This window comes from Carica papaya, chromosome 1 (genome assembly GCF_054855325.1).
Source record: "Carica papaya isolate Zhongbai chromosome 1, ASM5485532v1, whole genome shotgun sequence".
NCBI classification, from domain to species: domain Eukaryota; kingdom Viridiplantae; phylum Streptophyta; class Magnoliopsida; order Brassicales; family Caricaceae; genus Carica; species Carica papaya.
This window is the reverse complement of record NC_142309.1, coordinates 24,046,284-24,072,984: the sequence shown is the minus strand read 5'-3', so window position 1 is coordinate 24,072,984 and position 26,701 is coordinate 24,046,284. Positions and strand designations below refer to the sequence as shown.

Genomic DNA, 26,701 nt, shown 5'->3' with positions numbered 1-26,701 from the left:
CTACAGGGTCGACCATAAAGAGCTTCATAAGGAGTCATTTCGATACTGGTGTGATAACTACTATAGTATGTAAACTCTATTAAGGGCAACATGTCCTCCCAATCTCCCCCCACATCAATAACACAGGCTCTCAACATATCTTCCAATACTTGTGTCGTTCTTTCTGTTTGTCCATCCGTTTATGGGTGAAAAGCTGTACTAAAATTCAAATTGGTACCCAAAGCCTGTTGTAAACCTCTCCAAAATCTGGAGGTGAATCGGGGATCCCGATCGGAAACAATCGATATGGGAATGCCGTGTAACCTCACCACCTCCTTGACATACAGTTTGGACAATTACTCCACTGAATCCGTCACCTTCATCGCTAAGAAATGAGAAGATTTAGTTAGACGATCAACCACCACCCAAATACTATCATGTTTCTTACGATTACCTGGCAATCTGGTCACAAAATCCATAGATACATGCTCCCACTTTCACTCGGGTATGGGCAATGGCTGTAACAAACCCCCAAGTTTCTGATGCTCTGCCTTCACTTGCTGGTATATCAAGCACTTAGACACGTACTCAGCCACATCTCTCTTCATGCCTCTCCACCAGAAACTTTTCTGTAGGTTTTATACATCTTAGTGCTTCCCGGGTGTATGGCAAACTTGGTATCACGTGCCTCACTGAGTACCTCGTCTCGTATTGCCCGATCCCTGGGCACGCACATTCTAGTTTGAAACCTGAGTATCCCATCATCTCTCACACCAAAATCTCTTACTGTCCCCTGTTCTATCCCCTTTCGAATCCTCTGTATCTCGGTGTCCACCAATTGTCCCTCTCTTATTTTCTGTACCAAGGTCCGTTGTGCCCTCAAACTAGCCACATACCTTCCATTGTTCCTATATTGAATACACAGGTGTTGCATGGCTTCCCGCAAAACCCACTCAGACACCATCAAATGGGCTAGTACCCCTTTACTCTTACGACTGAGAGCATCTACCACCACATTTCCCCCTCTAGGGTGATACCAGATCCTACAGTCGAAATATTTCAACAGATCCATCCATCTCCTCTGTCGCATATTCAATTCCCGTTGTGTGAACAAGTACTGTAAACTTTTATGATCTGTATAAATTTCAAAGGTTTTCCCATATAAATAGTGTCGCCATAACTTTAGCGCCTAGACTACTGCAGCAAACTCTAACTCATGTGTTGGATAATTTCATTCGTGTATCCTTAGCTGTCGAGACCCATATGCTATAACCTTCCCCCGTTGCATTAATACACAACCCAACCCCACATGAGATGCGTCGCTATACACTACAAAATCACCTTCCCCCAACAGAATGGCCAATATTGGGGTAGTAGTCAATCTACGTTTCAACTTTTGAAAACTGCTCTCACACTTCTCATCCCACTCAAACTTCACATTCTTTTTTGTTAACTTGGTAGGAGGTGCCGCAATACTCGAGAACCCTCGTACAAACCGACGGTAGTATCCCGCCAACCCCAAGAAACTTCTGATCTCTGTCACAGTCTTAGGTCTTTCCCACTTCACCATTGCTTCTATATTTGCTGGGTTCACCGATATCCCATCTCTCGACACAATGTGGCCCAAAAATGCTATCTGATCCAACCAGAACTCACATTTACTGAACTTTACATACAATTTGGCCTTCCGGAGCATCCCTAGCACAGTTGTTACATGTTCTACATGTTCCCCGAATCCTTCAAATAGATCAATATATCATCTATAAAGACAATGACATAGCGATCCAGTAGGGGTCAGAACACCCGATTCATCAAATCCATAAACGCTGCAGGTGCATTCATTAGCCCAAAAGGCATCACCAGGAATTCATAATGTCCATACCTAGTACGGAACGCCGTCTTATCAATGTCTTCGGCTCTTACTTGTAGCTGATGATACCCCGAACGCAAATCTATTTTTGAAAATGTTTGTGCCCCTTGTAACTGATCAAATAAATCGTTGATCCTGGGTAACGGATACTTATTCTTAATTTGCTCTGATACCAACTGTAACGCGCCGTTTTTTTTTTTCCTTCTTTTCACATTGGGCGTAATTAACAAAGTAACCAATTCCTTAGTCAATCAGTCAAGCACAAGAAAACACTATCACAATCCCTTATTCAATGATCAAGGTAAATCTATAATGATGTACAAAGCATCGCAGACAATACAACCGTACTCAATGGCTATGCTACCATCAATTTACACATTCTATTCGGTCAAAAGAAACAAAAATCTTTATCCTGTTATTCTACACACTAGGTTCGGATGCCAACAATTTCGATCCGGACTCCGTCCCTATATATCTGTAAGGAGGAAAGAGTGAGTCCATTTAACTCAGTACGGTACAAATTAAAATACAGGTGTGAGATGCAACAATATAAACCCCAAGTTCCTACCAACAGTTCACTACCGAACCCCAGTCCCCCCCTCTATCCCACAATCCCACCTACCCAGGGTTTCCGTCCCCCGACGACACCCCAGGCATGCCAGTGATACCACCCACCACTAAGATCGGTGACCATTAACCACCTATCGATCCCTACTAGGCCACGCACGCACACTATTTTCCTTCATTTTCGTCACCAATATTGGCGACCATCATCCACCTACTGACCCTTATCGGGACACACAAACACACTCTAATCATTCTCTCCTGTCATCAACATCGGCAACCATTCGCCACCTCTCGACCTATATTAGGCCACACACACACACACTGATCATTCTCTCCCGTCACCAACATCGGCGACCATTAACCACCTTTCGACCTATACCAGGCCACACACACACACACACACTCTCTGATTATTCTCTCCCGTCACCAGCATCGGCGACCATTAACCACCTCTCAACCTATACCAGGCCACGCACACACACTCTGATCATTCTCTCCCGTCACCTGCATCGGCGACCATTAACCACCTCTCGACCTATACCAGGCCACGCACACACACTATGATCATTCTCTCCCGTCACCAGCATCAGCGACTATTAACCACCTCTCAACCTATACCAGGCCACACACACACACTCTGATCATTCTCTCCCGTCACCAGCATCGACGACCATTAACCACCTCTCGACCTATACCAGGCCACACACACACACTCTGATCATTCTCTCCCGTTATCAACATCGGCGACCATCAGCCATTTCTCGACCTATACCAGGCCACGAACGCACACCACTTTCATTCACTTTTGTCACCAACATCGGCGACCCTCATCCACTTATCGACCCCTATCGGCCACACACACACACGCTACTCATTCTCTCCCACTGCCCCTCTTCACTCACTACCTGCGACATACTCTAAGTGTCCCTACTCACACCGTCTTTCCCCCGCCGCCACGAACTCCACTCACATTGCCTACGTTTTCTCTCTCTTTTCCCCCCGGTCCCGCTCTCTCCCAAAGCTCCAGCAACCCCACTCCACTCCTTCAAGCACCTCACTCACCCTGCAGATCCTTCCCTTCCCCGGCGTTCACTCACTTCATTTCCCTATCTCTCCCTCGGACCACATCTTCACTGCCACAACATCTTCCTCTCTCCTCCCGCGTTGCTCACACAACCCGTCCCCTCTAACACAGCTCACTAACCTCACACATCTTCCTCTATCCTCCCGCGTTGCTCACACAACCCGCTCCCTCTCACATAGTTCACACATATCTTCCTCTCTCCTCCCGTGTTGCTCACACAACCCGCTCCTTCTCACACAGTTCACACACATCTTCATCTCCCAGCCTCCACTCACTCCACACCCCTATCTCTCTCTCGGCCTCCGCTCGCGCCGCCCACCTCACTCACTCACTCGACCTCCACTCACTCCACACTCCGTACTTCACTCTCGGAGTCCACTCACTCTGCCAACCGCTTTCTCTTTCTCGGCCTCCATTCACTCCACCAATCACTTTCTCTTTCTCGGCCTCCACTCACTCCGCCAATCAATTTTTCTCTCTCAGCCTCCACTCACTCTGCCAATCACTTTCTCTCTCTCGGCCTCCACTCACTCCGCCAATCGCTTTCTCTCTCTTGGCCTCCACTCACTCCCCGCCCCCACATCTCCCTCGGACCTCGCCCGTGCCATCACCTTCTCCCTCTCTCCTCCCGTATTTCTCACGCGACCAACTTCCTTCTACACGCCTTATTGCACACACTCACCCTACACAGTCTCCTTCGTACACCGCTACTTCCGTAAGCAATCACAACGTACACCACACCTCCAAAATTCTCATACACATTTCAAATCTCAAATCCACACACGTATTTGAAATATGTTACCGTACCTCCCATTTCCATCTTCCTTCTTTTGGCCGATCGCGCTATCACCGTCCGCGGTCTCCTCTTCTCTTCGCTTCGCTTCCTTTCTCTCTCCTTCTGGAACTTTCTTTCCTCTCTTCTTTCTCTTTCCCGCTCCCCTTTTCCCTCTGTTCTTTCTCCTTTTTTTTCCTTCTTTTTATTTCCTTTTTCCTTCCTTCCTCCACCTCCTATTTATATCACCCCAATTTTCTCAAAACTGCGTCGTTTTTTCCCTTGCAGAACGATATCGTTTTTTCCTTTTCAAAACGACGTCGTTTTCTCTCCTCTACAAAACGACGTCGTTTTCTCCCCTCTACAAAACGACGTTGTTTTTCCCTCTTTAAAACGGCGTCGTTTCCCTCTTCTCTCTCTTTTTTTTTCTAGTCATTACAAAAACACTCCCATAATAAAAAATTTTACCCATTTTTTCCAAAATTATTTTCAATTTCATCATCCATTTAATTTTCTTCATTTTTACCTTAAATAAAAATTAAAAAAATAGAAAATTATACTTATTCATTAATTTTAATTAAATCAAAATTAATTAGGACATTACAAACTGTTAGTGAGATCATATTATATATATACATATATATAAACTGTCAGTGTAATAATATATATATATATAAACTGTTAATGCAATAATATATATATAAACTGTTAATACATTAATATATAAATAAACTGCTAATACATTAATATATAAATAAACTGTTAAAATAATAATATATATAAAATGTTAGTGTAAAATTATATATATATAAATTATTAGTGCAATAATATATAAATTAACTTTTAGTATAATATATAAATAAACTGTTAGAGCAATAATATATATATATATATATACAAACTATTAATGTAAAATTATATATAAATTGTTAGTGCAATAATATATATTTATATATTAACTATTAGTATAATAATATATATATATATAAATTGTTAGTGTAATTATATATATACATATAAATGTATAAACTGTTAGTATAATAATATATTTATAAACTATTAGTATAATAATATATATATAAACTGTTAGTATAATAATATATATAAACTATTAGTAATAATATATATAAATATAAACTGTCAGTAGAATTTTAAAATGTGTGAATTTAACTTTGCTCTTATACTAAATGTAAGAAACTTTTATACTGAAATCATATTTTTATTGAATTCAACACATTTAAAAAAAAAAGAAAGACAGTAGAAAGTAAGAACTACAAATCGTTCTGAAATGATCCAGTCATAACGTGATTGTGAGACCCCTTGAAAAAAAAAATTTAATTCTCTTACTCACTTTTCCTCTCTATCTAACTATTATGCACAAAAGTTTTTAATTTTGGTTAACGGAAGACAACTTAAAAAGGAAATTTGTGTTCCTTTTATAGATGAGAGAAGATGTCAAAATATATTTAAGGTAATTGAATGTGTTAATAATCATTTCTATTATTGTAAATTAATACCTATAAAATACAATAATTTTATAATTTATTTTAAGGTTATTTACTTCATCAATATATTTTTTTCTTTATAACGATTATCTATTATTTTTTGTATCTTTTAAATTAATTTTAACTGTTATAAGTGGATAAAAAAAATAAAATATTAGATTAGTGGGTCATCTACTTAATTATTGAAATTAATATTATAGATATATCAATCTATCATGCATTAACTATATTTTCATTGAGATTTGATTTTTATTTTATCAAATTTAAAACGTTTTGGATATGCCCAAATATTGTGGAATGGTACGTTATAATTAGATATTATTTTCCTAATTCTCACCCCATGAAAATTGATTCGCCTGGACAAAATGTTTTTATCACAATTCATGATTTTCATGAGTTATCACATAATGCATATCCACACACGCATAATCACATAGACAGCTAAGTTCGATGGTGGGAAGGATAAGAGTCTGAGTTAAATTTTTAAACATCCAAATTTTATTTTATCAAATTAACAAAAACTTGTATATTCAACTAAAATCATAGCAATTTAATTTATTTCAATAAAATATTATGAAATTATTTTTTTCAATTGAGAATGTGAATTTAACACGTGATATACCTATAAGAATTATTATTACTTTTCCTTTATTATAATTTTTTATTTTTTTAAAAAAAGAATCGGATATGATAACAATAATATTATTTAGGTTTGCGTTTAAATTTTGAAAAACAAATCCAAACTATTTGACCCACATTTATTATATATTTAAAAAATGCAAAATAATTCCAAATTTAAAATGTGCAAAATTATAAAGTTTCCTTTTTAAAATTATTCACCGACCGTATCTTCCTTTTTAGCCACAATTTCATGAGTTGATTAAGGTTTTGACAAGAAGTTCTACATGCCAACAATATTGTACAATTTGATCAGGCTCCCAAATGAGTCTAATTGTTAAGATATTATTTTTTTTAATATTTTATTATGTAATTAATTATGAATATTTAAGTTGGATATTAAATTTTGTTTTTTTTTTATTAAAAAAAATTAACTTTTGAAATTATATCTTTCCTTTAAATATTTAAATTATAATTTTAAATTAAATATTTAAAAAGGATAGTGAATTTCAGATATTTATATGATGATGCAAGTATCCACTCAATTAAACATCTCTAGGGTAAACTTGAAGATTTTACAATTATGATAATTAATTTAGCTGTAAATTAACAAGTTATGATTATTTGATATATACATCATGTTAAATTTTATAATAAAAATAATTATTTCGGTGTAGTTGTATGTATATAAATATGGGAATACAAATTTTAATTTGAATATTAAATAATGAAGAAGGTAAAGTTATGGTCGGCACGGATTAAATGTTATCATATAATTTGAGCCTTACAAAATAAAATTTTAGATAGATAAAATTAAAACACTTTTATTTTATCTTATTAAAAAATTACATATCTTGAATTTTTTTTAATAATTTATATTCAATTATGATTATTAAAAAAAGGGAGAGAAAGAAAAAAAAAAAAAAAAAAAAAAACATATGAGCAATTTTGCCTGTCTTTATCGGCTTGTTTATATAAATAAGAAGAGCTGTAAAGGTTTTTGATCAACCATTCGACCTACGGAGCGCCATTCTCTTTCACATCTTCCTTTTGAGAATAATTCCTCTCCAAGACCTAAAAAAGAAAAAAAAAAAATGGTGAGTGTTAAAGGACTGACTGAATCAGGCTGTCTCACAAAAGTTCCTCCAAAATTCGTGTATCGTATTAATGGCTCCAACGACGTCGTATCGCCATCAGAAGCCGCATTGCTCCCTACAATAGACTTCTCTTTGCTCACTTCCGGTAATCCTGATGAACGGTTCACGGCCATCCAAGACCTTGCCAATGCATGCCGTGAATGGGGATTCTTCATGGTACGTACCGTAGAACATTTATATATATATATATATATATATAATATCTATATGTCTGCATGAATGTGTATATGTAAATATGTGTGCGTACGCATATGTAATTAATATGTATTATTATATATAAGCTGACCTGTCATCCCTTTTTTTGGTGTATAGCTGATCAATCATGGGGTGCCTGAGCGTCTGAGAGATGGAATGATAAGAGGAAGTAGTAGTTTTTTCGATCTGACAGAGGAGGAAAAGAGAGAATATGCAGGGAAGAAGCTGTTTGATCCCATAAGATATGGTAGCAGCTTCAATGAGAACGTGGATCAGACATTTTTATGGAGAGATTATCTCAAAATTCATGTTCATCCCCACTTCAATGCTCCTAAGAAGCCTTCTGGTTTCAGGTATATATACATACAATACACAAACACACGCATATATATACAGGTATCGCATACATGCAAGATCAAATGGAAGCTGGATGATAATCTTTTTCAATAAAAGAAACCAGAGGATGGATAAAATGATATTGCATGCACATATGAAAGTCAACGTTGACCAGCATTGTAGCTATAATTATAATATACTCCTTTTATCTAGTAAGTTTTCCAAGTACACGGGATCATAATCTCTTTCATGTCTTGTGCTTATTTAATTAATAATATTTGCTAGCTGTTTTCATATACATATATATATATATAATTAAATATCTTACTAATTATGTTATTTATATATTAATTATAAATAATATAATTTTTTTAACGAGAATACAATTTAACTTAAATCTATAGAGTTAATTATAAATAAGATAATTTTTTTAATAAGAATACAGTCTAACTTTAATTCATAATCTTTTGTAAATGGAAAAAAATATTAATCATCTAGTTAATGAGTAATTGGCTTAATAATCATATCAAATTTGTAAAATTAATAGCGGGTAAAATTTGCAGCGAAATAATAGAAGAATACAGCATGAGAACAAGAGAGATAACAAGTGATTTGCTGAAAGGAATATCAGAAGGGTTAGGGTTAGAAGCGGAATACATAAAGGAGAAAATGGAGACGGAGAGAGGTTCACAGCTGATGGTAATTAACCTGTATCCGCCATGTCCAGAACCAGAAGTAGCAATAGGAATGCCTCCTCACTCAGACCATGGCTTCTTGACCCTCCTGGTTCAAAATCATATCCAAGGTCTCCAAATCTTCCACAATGGCCTTTGGCTGCCCCCCATTCCTCCGCATCCTAATTCTTTCCTCGTTAATCTTGGCGATCACATGGAGGTATATATATATATATGTATGTATGTATATTCATTTCTATTTATTGAGTTTGATTTTAATTTTAATTATATATAGTAAAAATTATGAGACTAATACATATATGTAATAAAATTTAGATATTAACGAATGGAAAGTACAAAAGCGTAGTACATCGAGTGGTGGTGAATTGCGAGGTGGCTAGAATTTCGATAGGGACGGCTCACGGGCCACCGCTCGACACAGTCGTGAAGCCGGCGGAGCAGCTAGTCGACCAGGAGGGCCAACCCTTGGCCTATCGTGGCATCAAATACAGAGATTATTTAGAGCTTCAACAGAGCAGCCAACTCAATGCGAAATCCTGCTTGGATCATGTTCGCTGTTCATAATCTACTATTTGAACTATATGTATCTACATATATATATATATATATATTGTGGTAATAGGTTTTATTTGTGTGGGTTTAGAGATTAGTATCGTATTTAATTATCTATTATATAAGATTGAAAAAATCTAGCTACAAAAGGCAAGATTGATATTTGAAGATTAATCTGAGTGATATTCATATCTATCAATCAGAGAAATGTCAAACTTCATAATTTATGATATCATATTTTACAATATTTACATATGGAGCTCATATATACACAAACACACACACACACACACACACACGAGCATACCTTTTCTTTCCAATATTAAGTTACGGCCGGCTTTGCCTTAATATTTAAGTATGTTAAAAAAGTAACACGTTTAATTTAACTTACCACGTCATTAATTATTATCTTTCTCTTATTTTTTACTATTAGTTAAGATCTAAAGTAGTCTTACACCGTATTATAGATTTATTCACAGGCATTATACACGTGTTAATTATGTATGTACTGTGTGTATATATATTTATTTTGGTCATTAAAAAGTTTAAATTTATATAAAAAAATTATAGAATAGTATTTAAATTAGATGAGTTACATTTAAAAGGTCAGTCAATTCACTTGTACTCATTTAGCAAGTTATAATTGCTAGTAATAACTTTTTTAAAAAAAGAAAAGCAAAGATGTTCTTTGTGAAATAAAAGGATTACTAAAAACAATTATTCCTATAATTATTTGTAGAAAAATAATATATAAGTCGATATATGTAAATTTCTGTTGACTTTTAATTTAACTAATTACTTTTCAACTGGAATTATTATACTTGTATATACACACACCTTGTATTATGTATATATATAAATATTATAATTTTTATTGAATTCCCTGAGCTGTTTCTTTTTCTTAACACGGTACTTACCTTAAAATGAATTTTAAAATGTAGGAAAAAAAAAAAACTAAGAATTTCAATGCAAAAGCTCACACGGTATTTAATAATTTGTTTAGACTAATTCACTAATTAATTATTAATTCTCAATTTCCCTTTTTTTTTTTTAATCGGTCAAACTGATTGTAAAGTACGCGATTTATAAATCCATCTGATCTGATTAAGTAAAGTCTCCGATCTCTTCTCTCTAATGCTTTATGTTACTTTCACTGTCTGGAGCGGTTCATGGGTCGACAAAGAAGGAAGCTACGCCTCGTCATTGGCGTTCTCAAAGACAAAGCTTCTCTGGTGAAAGCGAGTCTATCAACCAACCGTTACAACTCTTCCGCGCAGCGTTTGATCGTCCACGCCACAACCCACAACAGTTCTTCGCCGCCGTCTGATGACCGCATAGCCGCCGTGATCGCTCTCGGCCACGGCTCGCGCGCCACTGCATGCGCCTGCATAGAGAGCATCACGGACCGTCTAGGTGGCACCCGCAACGCTTACGTTGCGCTAAAGTGCCTATTCATAATCCATAACATCATTAAAAGTGGCTCCTTTATCTTGAAGGACCAGCTCTTGTTTTGCCCCTTGTTTGGTGGGAGAAATTTTCTTAATTTATCCAAGTTTTGTGATGATTCCGACCCGGATACGTGGGGTTTATCGTCGTGGCTTAGATGGTACGCTGCGTTTTTGGAGCGGAACTTGCAGAGGGTCTCTAAAATTGAGTTGCCTCGACTGCAGAGCAATTTTTCTGGTAAAGAAATTATTTTGGGCTCAAATCTTTTGAGCTCGGATTGGCTAATGGAGGTGAATAATCTCGTGAGCTTCGTCGAACAAATATGTGACCCACCCGATTCGTTGTATCTTAAGAGTAATGATTTGGTCTACGAGATCGTGGGATTGGTGGGTGAAGATTATGGATTGGCTCAGCGGGAACTCTTCGTCCGAGTTGGGCAACTCGTGGGAAGAGTTATGGGCTTAAGCATTACCGAGTTGACTCATTTACTGAGCTCCTTGAACAGGCTGGAGGTTTGCAGAGAGCGCGCGCGGTTGTTGTTTGTAAACAAGAAGAAGAACGATAGCTTATGGGAATTAGTTGCGGAAACAAAGAAGATGGTCGTCGAGGCATTGACGACGAAGAAGACGAAGAGAGATGGGGAGATGATGGTGATTAGACTCGGAGGTGGTAGATCAGAGTCGTATGAATTGACTCAGTTCGGAGTCTTTGGACAAGGCTTTGCAGAGCCGAGTCAGGAACTGGCCCAATTTGGTTCTGGTAGCGTGTGGCTCGGCCTAGACAGGGTTTCTCTGGTCGCTTCCGCAAGAGGATGATGATGCATGTCGTTGAAATTGACGGGCATTTTCATTATTTCAAATTTTCCTTGGTTTGCCGCTGTAAACACGAAATATGAATTATTTGTATTTTACATATTAATATATAATTATTTGAAAATTCATACTCAGTGATAATTTATATGAATTTAGAAAATTAAGAAAAAATCAGAAATGGAAAATTAAGGAAAATCTGAAAAATAATTAAAAATTGTAATTGAATTAATTAATTAATTCCATATACAATTCTGATGGATTAGGGGGTTGACCACTTCTGGACTCTCGCTCTAGCCTTCTCAGCCTGCAAAGCAAAAATCATAATTTATTTATATTCAGAGGAAAATTAGCATGTATATACACACACACACACACATTCACCTGTTTTTCCCAATCGCAGTTTATGGTTGTGATGGCCAATATCACAGTTTGAATAAAAGTGCCACCAAAGATCATTCCTCCCCAGATGCCCTGCAAGCCATTATGTTTAATATGTATTATATTTCTCAACAAAAATCAAATAAAATTTGTAAAAATAAAATTTTCAATAAATTTTTAAACTAAAAAAAATAAATTAAGTACGTTATAAAGTTTATTAAATTAAATAAAATATAAGATTTTGAGAAAAAAAAAGTCAAGGCTTAAAGAATAAGTCAAAATTTTCTCATTTATCTCAAAAAAAATGAGAGGAGGAAGGAAGGTACCACAACACCCATGTTGAAAACCCAGCCCAATACAGCCCCGAGAGGAAGGCCGATAACGTAATAGCAGGCCAGGTTTACGTACGCAACCGACGCTTGCCACCCGGAGCCCACAGCAACTCCTGTCACATCAACAATTGTTTTTTTTATTTTTAATTATATAATAATAATATCAAATTATCAACTTACTCTAAAATTTAATATTCATAATAATTTAATAACAAATGCTTTTTTTTTTTTTACAATTTAATTTTTAATATTTTCTATTTACTTTAAATTCAAACAATTAAAATATACTTTAACGTTTAAAAAATTAATTTAGTAATCTAATCTAATCTAATTATTTTTAAAATACTCAAAAGATTAAAATTTTAAATTATAACAAATTAATTAATTCATTCTGACGATAACTAAAGAGAAAAAAAAAAGAAAAAAGAGGAAGATGGAGGGACCTGATAAAACTGGCTGGATACTGTTGAGGAGAATGGTGACAGCCAATAGGAAAGCGAGATGGTCAACTTCTCGAAGCACGTCGGGACTGGAAGAGAAAATGAAAGAAAGCTTGTCCCGGAATATCACGATCATTCCGCAGAATATAACTCCGATCAACGTCGATTGGATCACAGCCACCACCGTTGCAAATTTTGCTGCTTTCCCATTACCTGCTCCTAGTTCATTACTTACCCTTACTCTTTTTTTTTTTTTTTTACATAATAATTATAATTAGTATTATTCAATTATTACCCGACCCGATAAATAAATTTAAAATTTGCAAAAAAATTAAACTAATAACTAGAGAAATTTAAAAAAAAAAAAAATTGTTGAAATTTTGTACCCGGTAGCAGCCAAGAAAGCCAAGGGGATCATCATTTCCCACCCATTAATAGTCATGCTGCAAATTAATAGAACAATATTATAAATAAGAAAATTAAAATTTAACTTAATTTAATTAAATAATTTTGATTAGATAAAATTAGATAGCCCACCAGACTGATAAGGCATCCACAGCTAGTGTTGCATTTTCCAAATGTCCTGTCATTAATATCAGTATCCTGTAATACCAGTTTTCCAAGCTGCAAATATATACAACACAAATAAATAAATATTTAAAATGAATAAACTAAGAGAAAAATAACACATAACTATATTAGTGAATTACTAATTTATACTAATTAAATTAATATATGACGGGCAAAATCGCAAATATTATGTTATATGTCAATTTATCGAAAAGAAGTTGGTGGCGGCTTCAAGGTAAGCGGTAGTAGTCAGTGTTAATTATGGCAGATGGATGATTAGAGAAGTAGAAAATTGTTAACATGTTAATGAGGGAGTGGGTAATGTGGCATTTTGCAACTACTAACGAAACAAACAAAAATTGCATATAGATAAAATGGAAAACAAAATTAAAGTCCCTACTTGGTATATTTCTTACTAATACTATGATCATTTAAGTTATTAAAATATGATATTTAATTTAAAAATTATAAATTTAAACTTAATTAATACTTAAAACTCATCATTTTACTATTGGTATTATATTTACGAGATCAATAATTTAATTTATAAATATATTATTAATCTTTAGGATAACTAAATTAAATTAATTTAATTTATTATATTTCTAAATTGCATAAACAATATTTATATTTATTTAGTTGGGTTACTCATATATATATATATAAACACACACACACATGTAAACTCTTGTTGGCAAAATTTTCAATTTCAAGGAAAGTCATAAATATCTATTTTTAAAATAACTACTAATTACTCGACAAATATAAGTGAGATAAAAGATGTTATAAAAGCATATCTTTAATTTGTAGAAAAGAAATTATATATATATAGAGAGAGAGAGAGAGATGTAAGGAGATCTTTTAAATCTCAACCTTGAAGAAATTTTAAATAAGTCCAAATTTAAGGAAAATTTTTAAATTTTTCTGGGTATGGGAAGAGTGATATATGTATATATATATATATATAGATGTAAGAAAAGAATGAAATAACTAATTACCATAACATGAGGCCGGAAGCAAAAGAGAGTTTGACGAAATCCCAAAGTCCAGCAAACGCCTCAAGAGAGAAACCAGTCCACGTCGCCGGACACCAACCCGACGTCGTATACCAGAAAAGCCCTAATCCCAACACCCACCAAGAAATATCAAGCGCAATGGCGGCACCCACCACTCCAAATTCCAACACGTGCACAAACAGCCAACATGTTGCGGCATTCACGCCCAGCCCCACAAAAGATACCCACACCAGTACCTGCGTCCTGAGCTGGCTCTGCAAGAATCTCTGTAACGGAAACTGAAACGCAAAGCTGAAGTGGAGAGGGATCAGCCACAAAGCCACCACTCCCGACAGCTCTGCTACCTCATCAGGCAGCCCTAGAAGCTTCAACAATGGCGTTGCGAATACGTAAAACGGAAGCAGCAAGAAGCACCAGAGGAACAGAACGATCCACGATCTCTGCAGGTACATTCCCAGCTGTTCGTATCTCTTAGCGCCGAAAGCTTGGCCGCAAAGCGTCTCTAACGCGCTAGCCATACCCAGCTAATCATAGAAAAGCTAGGGTTAGCAATATTATGTATTGAAGATTAATTCATGATATGCTAAGATAAGAATTTTGTGTTTGTGTGCGTCTTATATATGTGTATTTATATATACCAAGAGGCCGAAATTGAAGCCGACAATGACAGTGTTGGCTATGGAGATGGCGGCGAGCTGGACGTCGCCGAGGTGGCCGGCAAAGGCTTGTGTGATAATGTTCATGGTGAAGGAAGCGACACGGCTGAAGATGGAAGGTCCGACTATGTGCCATAGCTGTTTCGTCTCAATCCAGACCCTTGATGTTAATTCAGAGGCGGCTTCTAATTGATTATGATCTTGGAAAGCCTTTGATTCATTTTCATCTATTGAAGATTCTGGCCGGACTAACAGGGATTGGTTGATATCATGGTCATCGGTAACCCTGTTACCACCATCCATAAAGAATATTATAGTTAATATCTGATCTCCGCCTCTTTCCCAGAGAGAAGAACGGGCAAGAGAGAGAGAGAGAGAGAGAGAGAGATTTCAGGAAATTAGCAGATGAAAATGGAGTTTGTAGAAAGAGAAAGCGGAAGGGAGAGTGTGTTGTTTAAAATTAGAGGCTGGCTGCGTTGGTCAGGGGAGATGCATGTACCACGGCTGCTTAAAGTTCAACTTAACATAGATGTATATGGGTGTGTTATTACGTAAATAAATAAATTAAGATAATATGATAGCTTACGAAAATATTACATTACCATTTAAACATAATTATTTAAATTAAAATTATACTATTGCCACAATAGGATCTTAGTTTTGATAGCAACAAATCATAAATAGGAATTCCTTTAATTTAATTTAATTGGAGATTTAGTATTTTATTTTATTTTCTAAATATGAATTTCTTTATCTAGTCATCAGACTAATTAATTGAATAAATAAATATTAACAAATAAATTAGATATAAAATTCAAATTCTTTAAAGGTGATATATTTTTTTTTCTGTAAATTTTTTAATTTCAAAATAGGTATTAAAATATTGGTACAAACATATATGTTTTTTTTATAAAAAAAAAAATGCGATTAATTCTAGAACTATGATTGGTAATTATTTTTGTAATTATTTTATTAATATAGAATATGTGTTTAATTAATATCAGGGTAAATGAACAGCTCCCCAATACCTGATTCAGATTCTTGAATGAGCCAGAAAAAAATTGTAGTTTAGTGGTTCAAAAGATTCTACACACTCCAGATGGAGAGTTTAATGATAATGCTGAAATTACCACCTAAAGTACTCAACCATTGTTTTTTTCTTTTTGTCCAGTTTCTCCCACTATACAGCATAAAGAATATGTTACAATTGAATTATTTTGAATGGTTTTTTTTTTTTTTTTTTTTTTTAATTGAGAAAATCATTTCCTCCCAAATTAAATTCTGAAAAATTAACTGTAAATTTTCCTGCTCAAAATTATGGAGTGAGAGACCACTCCTTAGGCTGGTGGTTGAACTAAAGAAGTTAATAAAGAGACGAATGCAAGTAGAAGAAAATGGAACTAAGATTAGGGAATGCAAACAGTTGTGGAACTGGGTAGCAGTTGCAAAGACAGCGGTCCACAAAAGGAGGGGACGCTGCAAGATGGCTACCAAAGGCGCGCGAACTAGAGAGGAAGGATGAATGGCGGTTTCTGGAAGATACACATGCTGCAAATCCAATGGTTGAATGCAAAATTCGAATTCGAGCACCATTTAGGGTTATTTCCGGCGTCGACTTTCGTTTTCAAGTCCCCTCTTCTGATTTCTTCACAAAACTAATTTTTCTTCTCGATTTTTTGATAGTAACAGAAATTTGTTAAGAATTTTGAATATTTATTCTCTTTCTAGTATCAATCTCTATGTCTTTCTTTGATTTCTCTCTAAAAATTCTATTATTTCTTTGTGTTCATGTCTGAGGCTCCTGAAAAAGTCTTTGATTCTATTTCTTTTGCTGGTTCTTGGAATGTTAATTAGCTTGAATAGTACCCAAATAGCAGAGGATTGTACCAACGTTTAAAGAACAGTTCCACTTATCATTCCAACCTACATTCCTCGTTTGGATAATGTTAAGTAGATTCAAACTGAAAAATGTTTCATAAGAAATGCGGCTTTCAATCATAAAGATATTGTTGATGTGACTTGATTTGGTAATATCTTATTTATATTATAAGAAATATTTGACATTTGTCACGAGAGATTTATATTTATTACGGGAAGATATTTTATATTTATCATAAATATTATTTTATATATGGCATTTATCATAAAATTTTGTAAGAGGAAAACTTTTATAGTTTTTCTATATGAAAGTTTATACTTTTATAAGCGATGTACTCTAAAATTATTATAGTAAAAAAAAATTTTATCGATCTTACCTATAAATATAGGTACACTACTGAATCATATTAAATTTTGTGTCTTTTCTTATATGTTTTTATTTTATTGTGATTTCACACGATTCAGAAATTAACTTTTATAAAATATAACTTTTGATATTATTGATGTATCGAATGAAAGATTGACTAAAGATAGTGATAGAGAACATGGAGAGATGACTGAACATTGATGGTCATGCAACTCGGCCATGGCCGCTTTGATTCGAGCCATGTTTTACTAATTAGATCCTTGAATTTCGCTTGTTTAAGTCATCCATGACTAGAGGAAAGAAGAGATCGCTTGGCTTCACAAACGCCTGTATTTGCTATAAGCTAACATACCGATGATTATGTTGCTTGTCCTCTGCAAGTGGGCTCATTTAGCTCCCTTAATGCCATAGTTCTTTGTGTAGGGATTTCAAGAGTATATTTAAAATCTAAATAACTAAACGTATATTAAATCAAAAAGATTAGATTTATAACAGAAACGTACTTAATCTATAGTGAAAGAAATTGCACGTCTTGCAATAGATATTTAAAATTAGCATGTAACTTTTTAAGTTCTCATACATTCTCTATCTTTGGTGATGAGATATCAGAATAGAAAAAATTTTACGTGTGATTTAAGGACAATAAACGACTATTTATAGGCAAACTCTGCCTTTAAATTTTCTATATATATAATTTGACCACTCATAAAATTAAAAATTATAGATTTGGTCTCTACACATAAAAATAAAGCTCACACTTTAATTTAATATAATAAATTTTAACATATCTTTAATTGTATTGGATCACTTTTAACCGACCTCAATTAATGTGATAGTTTTTTATCCATAGTAATCTACAGATATAAACTCACAAGGTAAATTTAAAATTTAACACTTTGAGTTACGAGTGATGCGTGTGGAATTGAGCTTAAGTTCACAAAATGTCTTATTATTTCAATTTTCAGTTTTACCTTTGTTAGTTTGGAGTAATTACTTTTTGATATTTGCCTAATTTTTTTTAACTTGACCCCCTTTCTTATATAATTTTTTATCGATTATGTGTATATACATATATCTATATATATATTTAATTTTGATTTATTTAATCTTGATTACTTTACATATTATTTTAAAAATCCTTTTATAGAAAGCATAAAATCTAAAGCATAATATTATAAATAATTGCAATGCTGTCATCGCATCCCAATTTTTTTTAATCTAAAAAATAAGCTTATTAGATCTTAAAAAATTGGTTCGAGAATGATAATGTTGTTTATGGAATTATATACACTCCCAACTTGCAATATCAGCACGTGTTTGTTTGCCCAAGCTAAAGGCAAATTAGTCAATATCAATTTTGCCTTAATTTGCAACATCAGCCAGATAATGAAATTATATAACCTCATTTACTAATTCATAAAACTTATTCATTACGAAATATTTTTTTATTTAAAATATAATAAATTTGTTAAAATTTAATATAATTTAATTACTGTAACTTCACTAATATATTATCTAAATAAGTATCTGATAATAATAATTTAAGTATTATAAGTAAATCACTTTCAAATAATTTGCATTTGAATATTATTTGTTTGCTTAATGATATGAAGTAATGTTCCAAACAAAGATTTATAATTTAAGAATATTCATTTGCTTAATGATATGAAGTAATGTTCCATACAAAGATTTATAATTTAAGAGAATATTTAAAATTATTTATTTGATGTTCATAATTAAGCGCACATTTTATACAATTTATTCTAATGTACTCAGATTAGTAATATATATGTATATATATATATATATAAAATGTCTATTATGTTTTAATAAGAAACTTTGAGCTGAAAAATATACAACTCTACCACTTATTTGATTTTATTTTCTGATTGTTAAAAATATTAAGGGAAATTTTTATTTGCTTCTGTTATTATAATATATATTTATTTCTTTAAAACTTTGAGTTTTTACATTTTTAACTCGTTATTACTATTCTAATTAAGGGAATTTAACATTTTTATAATCTTTATTTTGCCAAAAATTGATACTTCATCTAACTTGGTTACTGTAATGATTATTTTAACTAAAAAATTTAACTATTCCATAATATCATTGTAACGCCTCATTTTTTTTTTCATATTGGACGTACTTAACAAGCAACCAATTCTATAACAAAACGGTCATGCACAAGAAACTATTAGCATAATCCATTATCCAATGATCAAGATAATCCTACAATAATGGGCAAGACATCGCACACAATATAACCATACTCAATATCTATACTACCATCAATTCTACATATTCCATTCAGTCAAAACAAAACGAAACTCTTATCCTGTACTCTACACACTAGGTTCAGAATCCAACAACTTCGATCCAGTCTCCGTCCCTACATCATCTGTAAAAAGAGAAAGAGTGAGTTCATTTAACTCAGTACGGTAAAACTCAAAATACATGTATGAGATGCAACAATATAAAACCATTTACCTCTACTAATAGTTCACTACTGAACTCCAATTTTTCCTCCTGCACTTACAACTCTACCTACCCTAGGTGTCCGTTCCCTGACGGCACTCCAGGCGTACCAGTGGTACCATTCACCGCCAAGATTTGGCAACCATTAACACCTATCGACCCCTAGTGGCCACGCACGCACACGAGTTTCAATCATTTTCGTCACCAACAGCGGCGACCATCGCCATCTTACGATCCCTAGTGGCCACACACACACACTCTAATCCTTCTCTCCCGTCACCACCATCGACGACCATTCGCCATCTTACGACCTATACCAGGCCACTCACACACACCCGATTTTCATTCACTTGCATCACCAACATCGGTGACCGTTAGCCATCTCTCGACCTATACCAGGCCACTCACACACACTCTGACCATTCTCTCTCGTCATCGATATCGGCGACCATTAACCATCTCTCGACCTATACCAGATCACGCACGCACACCATTTTCATTCATTTGATTTTCGTCACTAACATCGGCGACCGTTAGCCATCTCTCGACCTATACCAGGCCACTCACACACACTCTGATCATGCCCTCTCGTCACCGATATCGGCGACTACTAACCATCTCTCTACCTATACCAAGCCACGCACGCACACCATTTTCATTCACTTGCGTCACCAACCTCGGTAACCATCGTCTACCTATCGACCCCCGTCGGCCACACACGCACACACCACTCCTTCTCGTCCACTGTCTCTCTCTCCGCCCACTGTCTGCGACTTGTCCTAATTGCCCCCACTCACCCTGTCCTTCTTCCCCCAAGGCTCCAACTACCCCACTCCATTTCCCTAAGCATCTCACTCACCTGGTAGATCATTCCCTTCTCTAACATTCACTCCCTGTCTCTCCTTAACTCTCTCTCGGGCTACAACCTCCCGCCACACCATCACGCCACATCATTCTTCTCACCTCACTCACCCCGCGGATTCTACCCTTCCCAGCGTTTCCCCACTGCCTCTACCTATCTCTCTTTCAGACTACGTCCTCACACCACAACATCTCCTTCCGCGTTGCTCACACAGTCCGCTATCTCCCACAACGTTTTCCCGCCCGTACCGTCACATTCTCTCTCTCTCTTCCCGCGATTCTCACGCGGTCACTTTCTTCGTTCGCGCACCTCTGTTCTCTCTCCCGACCTCCACTCACTCCGCACTCCTATCTCTCTCCCGACCTCTGCCCGTACTGTCACCTTCTCTTTCTCTCCTCCCGCGATCCTCACTCGGTCCGTTTCCTTCCACCCGCCTCACTACCTATCCTCACCCAGCCTCTTCCGTATACCCCTACCTCCGTAAGCCGTGGCCACGCACGCCACACATCCAACCATTTCACCATCAAATCAACACACACATTTAGAGTTTGGTACTGTACCTCCCATTTCTATTTTTCCCTCTTTCGGCCGAATCTGCTAAAGATCTAACTCAACTTTATCATAATAACTCTGTTAATATATTAATAAATTATATTATTAATTTTATTAAATAAAATATTATAAGTTAATTACTTTAATCACAATACATCCCTAAAAGTGAGAGTTTTATATTATTAATAAAATTTTAATTTATAATATTTAAATAAAGGAAAAAAAATTTAACTACTAGAATGTTATTTTATTGGTACAACTAGTGGCGTTATCAAGCATTTCAACTAGGGTTTTTATTTACTTTTAACTAAAATTGCCACTTATATAATTAGGCATTTTTGACCTAGCTGAATTAGTGTGATCGCATATATATATATATATATATATATGTATGTGTTAGTACTTAAACCTAATAATTTTATTAATTCACCTGCAGGTCAACCATGAAAGTTTGTTTAAGATAGGATTGCCAATTGGAGTTCTTTGTGTTTACCTTCATTTGGCACGAACTAATTTGATAAGCTTTTCAGTTATATATGTTCTTTCTTAAGGTCGTGTTGTACTAATCTTTATTCAACTAACCTTTTTAGTTTATTTAATTAGTTAGCAATATTATAATATTAATCTTTTTTATATATTTAAAATTATTTAATATATAATATATAACTAATTGATAATTAAATTTTATTTTAAATTTAAAATTTTGAATAAATAAATAGTGTATATATTATCATATTAAATAGATAAATTACTATTATATATATTATTATATTATTTTAATATTTAGAAATTTTTAATACATATTTTGTAATTATCATATTTTTATATTTTGAAATTTAAATAATAATTATATTTTTTTATATATATATTTCATATTATACAAATTTTTTTAAAAAAAATTGATACGTGTTAATTTTTACTTTTACTTAATATAATATAATAGATAATAGATATTGTCCCACGCATTATACATACACCGACTTTGTATATGAAGGTGTATATATTTTATACATACACAAACATATACATATATATATTTCCAATTTGAGCTTAGACATATAAAACAAGTTGAGAAAACTTGACGTACGCTGATGAGCTTGCTAAATTAGAATCCTTCTAAGCACGCCATTATCTATATACGTTCACATAGTGATGCCAACAAAATTTTATCATTTAATTAGTAAGGTTTTATTCGTTAAGTTATTTTGATACGTTGAGAGTTTTAATTTAAAAGGAACCGTGAAAGTTTTTGTATATAAAAAATAATAATAATTGAAAAAAACTGGCATTTAAGGTAAAAGGTAAAAGTAAAATTTTGTAAAAGAATTAAGTTTGACTTTTCAAACCAACAACAAGTACAAATAGTCCATCACCTGGATTTGCCTAATTGTACTTCGCATGCCACTTAAGTGCTTAAACACTTCTTAGACTCCTCACAAAATGACAGCTTATCCATACTACTCTCCTCCGCCACCTTCTCCTCCAACTTCAGTTTACCAACCTCCACCCTCTCCGGCTGAACCCCCAACTCCGGCGAACCAACCTCCGCCACCGCCGCCGAAACCTCAAACTCCAAAATATCAACCGCCACCACCACCGGCAAAACCTCCAACTCCAGGGGAACATTCTCCACCACCGCCACCAACCCAAGTGGACTACCCTCCACCACCTCCTCCTATAAGCTATATCCCCCAATCTCCGCCACCACCAACAGGCTACCCCTTCCCCCCATCACCTCCGTTAATCTACAGCCCTCCACCTCCTCCAGTACCTCCACCTCCACCAGTACCACTTGGTCCAGTACCTCCGCCGCCGCCGCCGGGATCGGACCACACGGTTATCATCGTGGTGTTCACCTCGCTTGGTGGACTGTTTTTCCTTGCATTCCTGTTCGTGGGTCTCCTCTGCTTAGCAAAGAAGAAGAAGAAGTATCCAGAAATGGCGGGCGCCGCCGCTGTTGCAGGTGGCGCTGTTGCGTTGGAGGAGCATGAACATATTCACGAGACGATCATCACGGGGCCTTGTGGAGAACAGGTAGTGACGATAGATGATGATATCGATGTTCACGAAATTACAAGCGTCGGCGGTGGTGCGGTTGCGGCGGCAACGAGTATCCAAGCAGGGCACAACCAGCCCGGCCTTTCTTCTTCCCCCCGAACATGACATCGTCCCCGAACGTTGCCGAGTCCATATATAAAATATATATTATACATGCATATATACAGTGCCGCGTCATGCATGTTGTCATTCATTAATCACGTTCATGTGTGTGTGTGTGTGTATGGATACTTGTAACTACTCTCTGTTGTTTGCTTTTCCCATGCTTTTGGTGATTTGTGAAGTTCAATTGTTGTTTTTGTTGGGATTGATTTGGATGATACACTTAGTACCATTAAGTTTGATATGGGATTTTAATCTATACAATGTAAATCATTGGTTTTATTGTGTATATACACATTATGGATCTCGCTCTAATTGTTTTATATATATATATATTATCGTATTAGCACTAGAAGAAGAAATCTGAAGTTCAGTTAATTCCTACCTTTACGATTTGACAAACACAAAAATTTGGCTGGCTTAGAATTTTGTATCAAAAATAATTTTGAATTGTGCCTAATTTAAAATTATTATTATATGATAACGTTATTATAAATATTTAATCATGTTTTGTAGATTCTTTGGAGGGTATTTTATTATCTCACTTTATTAATATAAATTAATATACCTTTATTTAAAAAAAAAAAAAAAACATTACACATTTAGCGAATTATTTATTGAATTGACGAACATAAGCAAAGCCCATGGCCAAAAAAAAATTGATAAAGAAATCCAATTGGTCCCATTTGATGCCCGAATGATCTTGTGTATAAATTTTTATAAGAATAATAATAAAAATATATTCGAACGTTTCTGTCAGCGTACGTGGAAGAACTTCTTTCTTTTAAGGAATCCGGCAAGAGCTATTTCCTTACATTTATCGTGATACAAAGTTGCATATTAACAATAATAGAATTAATTACATCATAATAATATTTTTAAAATTTTAGATCAATATAAATATTATTTTTGTCGTATGAATATTTATTTAATAGTATTAGATATATCATTAGTAAAAAGAAAATACATGTTATATTTATACTGAAAAATAATTTAAATTTAAATTTATATAAATAATGAAAAGACTTTATTACGTATTATTTTTTATAAAATGAGTTAGTATTTTAGTTTTTTTTTTGTAATAATTTTTAAATTATTATGTGATAAATTTTTATCCTCTTAATTATTTTAATTTGTTTAATTTTATAATTCCGTAAGTCCAAATGTGCTATTGTCATTTTGCTTTTAAAAAATAACGAACTTTTTAAAGATAAAATATTAAACTATAAGTTATTAGAATATCAAATAAAATTGTAGAATTAAAATTACAATTAAGCAAAACTACAAGGGTGCTAATGTGTATTTTATCTTAATAATTTTAAAGTGTAAAATTATCAAATTAGTAACGAAAATTGGAAAATATAAGTATTATATAACCATTTTAATTTTTAAGTCATTATAATAAAGTGCAAGTAGTTAAACAATTTAAATATGATATAACTATTTTAATTTTAAATATGTTTACTTTTTATATATTAAAATAAAAATAATTATATATAAAATTCATTATTTTAAAGTATTTAATAAAATAACATCAAGACATATCGTAATATTTAATTTAACAAAATTTAAAATTTTATTTATTAATGTGTTGATAAAATTACAATAATTAAATTAAATTTTATTAAATAAGTATGTATATATTTAAAAATAAAAAAAAATAATTTTTTAATTAAAATAATTACGACAAATAAAAAAAAAACAATCTACTATTTTGTGTCTGTGTATATATATATATATATATATATATATATATATGTATTTCTAAGGTTGTTATAGTTAATTATGTGAGATATTGTCAATTACGAATCGTTTACATATATATACAAGCACAAACACACACACACACACACGCACGCACATTAGGCCGTTATTAGTTTCTCTGGTTAATTAATTATCCTTGAGTGCCTTGTAAGTATATTCATAAATTGGTTATCTATTCAACAGTGTCATGCGTTGACAATTACTAACTACCTACTTGTTGTACATTAATTATTGACTAATCATTTTTCATAAACAAAATTATTAACTAATTATATAAAACACGTCCAGTTGTGCTCTGAGAGTGAGATGACACATTGAATATTAATTGCTGTTAGTTGTGTTTGTGTGTACACACACACACATATATTGTTGGTATTAAAATTGTTATATATATTTAATGTAGATTACGTAATTTTTTTTTTATTGTAGATTTTTATCTTTTTATTTTGTATTCTAATTAATCCACTGCTACAGTTCTGAAACAACTTATAATTAATTTAGTTTTTGATTAATCCACATAACAATTAAAGCCGTCGGTACAAAATTAACTTATAATTATTAATTAATTACCTGTTAATATGATACATTATAACAGTTTGAACTCTAATATAGGTAAGTACGAATGTTAGCACAATATTTTTAACTAATTAAACAAATAAATATTAAATATGTAGCGGAACTACACTTTAATATATATTTATTATGACTGGATAATTATTTGTTCACAAATAATTGAGAGATCTAAATTAATTTACAAATATAAAATAGAAACAAATAAGGTTTCTTTCTCCGTCTTCTATTGATCTTAAACTTCCTCTGACCTGGATGGAAGGTGAATTGAAGTGAGCTTCACAAGCTCAGTAAGAAAAATGATTATATCACAGAGATTTACATACATACATTCACAAAATATATAAAATATAATAATATTTATCATAAAAAAAAATATCAAACAAAATATCACAATCAAAATACACAACAAACATTAACGAAAACTTATGTTAATCTTTTTTCATTATGTTATACTCTTATTCTTATATATTATTTATGAAATTTTATACTTAATTTAAATTATTCTTTCCTTATTATTTACATTCTTATTTTTAATATTTCTCTACTCGAATATCGCACATCCACTTGGATATCACATATATACTCGAAATATCACAATACACTCGGGATATCACATTTAAAGTTTTATCGCGTGATGTTATTTACATCGTCATTGAGGAAAGGCAAAAATAATCCCTCCATAGCATGGATAGGACACAATCTCACATTGATCACAGCAGTTACATTTGCTATATGACCTGCTTATAAATACCTATCCATGTTTAGATTAGGTTTCAAACACTATCTATATGCACGTTCACCACATCCACTGAACTTCAACCACACACGCATTTCCTCTCATTGATTCAGACTAAACGAGTAGGTATCTAGGATCATTTCACTCCAGGCTCTTTCAAAATCTCTCTCATTTCCAATTCACTTATTCTATACTTAAAATCTCAATTTTTAAGCATAATAAAATATACACACACACAAAATATATGATATCATCACGCACATCAAAGCCATACATTTCAAAATATTTTTTGAATCATCTTGTACTACATCACACAGCAAGCACAAGATATTTAGATTTTTCACGCAATTA

General features: G+C 33.6%; 4 protein-coding genes across 4 annotated transcripts; 2 read left to right on the top strand and 2 right to left on the bottom strand.

Annotated features, from left to right (window-relative positions):
• Positions 1-583: 583 nt before the first annotated feature.
• LOC148270460 (uncharacterized) lies at positions 584-1,069 on the bottom strand. Its single transcript, XM_088221252.1, has one exon. It carries the CDS (start codon positions 1,067-1,069, stop codon positions 584-586), a length of 486 nt encoding a protein of 161 aa, XP_088077378.1.
• Positions 1,070-7,389: 6,320 nt separating this feature from the next.
• On the top strand, positions 7,390-9,581 carry LOC110809554 (2-oxoglutarate-dependent dioxygenase 19-like). The gene is made up of 4 exons (XM_088221634.1): positions 7,390-7,708; positions 7,865-8,100; positions 8,647-8,977; positions 9,094-9,581. The coding sequence occupies exons 1-4, from the start codon at positions 7,490-7,492 to the stop codon at positions 9,340-9,342; spliced, it is 1,035 nt and encodes a 344-aa protein (XP_088077760.1). The 5' UTR covers positions 7,390-7,489; the 3' UTR covers positions 9,343-9,581.
• An 807-nt stretch (positions 9,582-10,388) lies between these two features.
• Positions 10,389-11,714, top strand: LOC110809574 (putative clathrin assembly protein At4g40080). Its single transcript, XM_022035448.2, has one exon. It carries the CDS (start codon positions 10,500-10,502, stop codon positions 11,589-11,591), a length of 1,092 nt encoding a protein of 363 aa, XP_021891140.1. The 5' UTR covers positions 10,389-10,499; the 3' UTR covers positions 11,592-11,714.
• Positions 11,715-11,773: 59 nt separating this feature from the next.
• Positions 11,774-15,492, bottom strand: LOC110809564 (protein DETOXIFICATION 27-like). Its single transcript, XM_022035438.2, has 8 exons — positions 14,963-15,492; positions 14,307-14,848; positions 13,276-13,362; positions 13,125-13,181; positions 12,742-12,980; positions 12,293-12,411; positions 11,970-12,059; positions 11,774-11,892 (listed from the first exon to the last, which is right to left on the bottom strand). Exons 1-8 carry the CDS (start codon positions 15,281-15,283, stop codon positions 11,848-11,850), a joined length of 1,500 nt encoding a protein of 499 aa, XP_021891130.2. The 5' UTR covers positions 15,284-15,492; the 3' UTR covers positions 11,774-11,847.
• Between the last annotated feature and the right edge of the window lie 11,209 nt (positions 15,493-26,701).

Excerpts from the sequence above, each read along its gene's own strand:
- LOC110809554 (XM_088221634.1), top strand. The coding sequence starts at position 7,490 with ATGGTGAGTGTTAAAGGACTGACTGAATCAGGCTGTCTCACAAAAGTT. Across the intron at positions 7,709-7,864 it reads GTGAATGGGGATTCTTCATG|CTGATCAATCATGGGGTGCC; the intron begins GTACGTACCGTA and ends TTTGGTGTATAG. Across the intron at positions 8,978-9,093 it reads ATCTTGGCGATCACATGGAG|ATATTAACGAATGGAAAGTA; the intron begins GTATATATATAT and ends AATAAAATTTAG.
- LOC110809574 (XM_022035448.2), top strand. The coding sequence starts at position 10,500 with ATGGGTCGACAAAGAAGGAAGCTACGCCTCGTCATTGGCGTTCTCAAA.
- LOC110809564 (XM_022035438.2), bottom strand. The coding sequence starts at position 15,283 with ATGGATGGTGGTAACAGGGTTACCGATGACCATGATATCAACCAATCC. Across the intron at positions 13,363-14,306 it reads GCTTCCGGCCTCATGTTATG|CTTGGAAAACTGGTATTACA; the intron begins GTAATTAGTTAT and ends ATATATTTGCAG. Across the intron at positions 12,981-13,124 it reads GCTTTCTTGGCTGCTACCGG|AGTAAGGGTAAGTAATGAAC; the intron begins GTACAAAATTTC and ends AAAAAAAAAAAG.
- LOC148270460 (XM_088221252.1), bottom strand. The coding sequence starts at position 1,069 with ATGCGACAGAGGAGATGGATGGATCTGTTGAAATATTTCGACTGTAGG.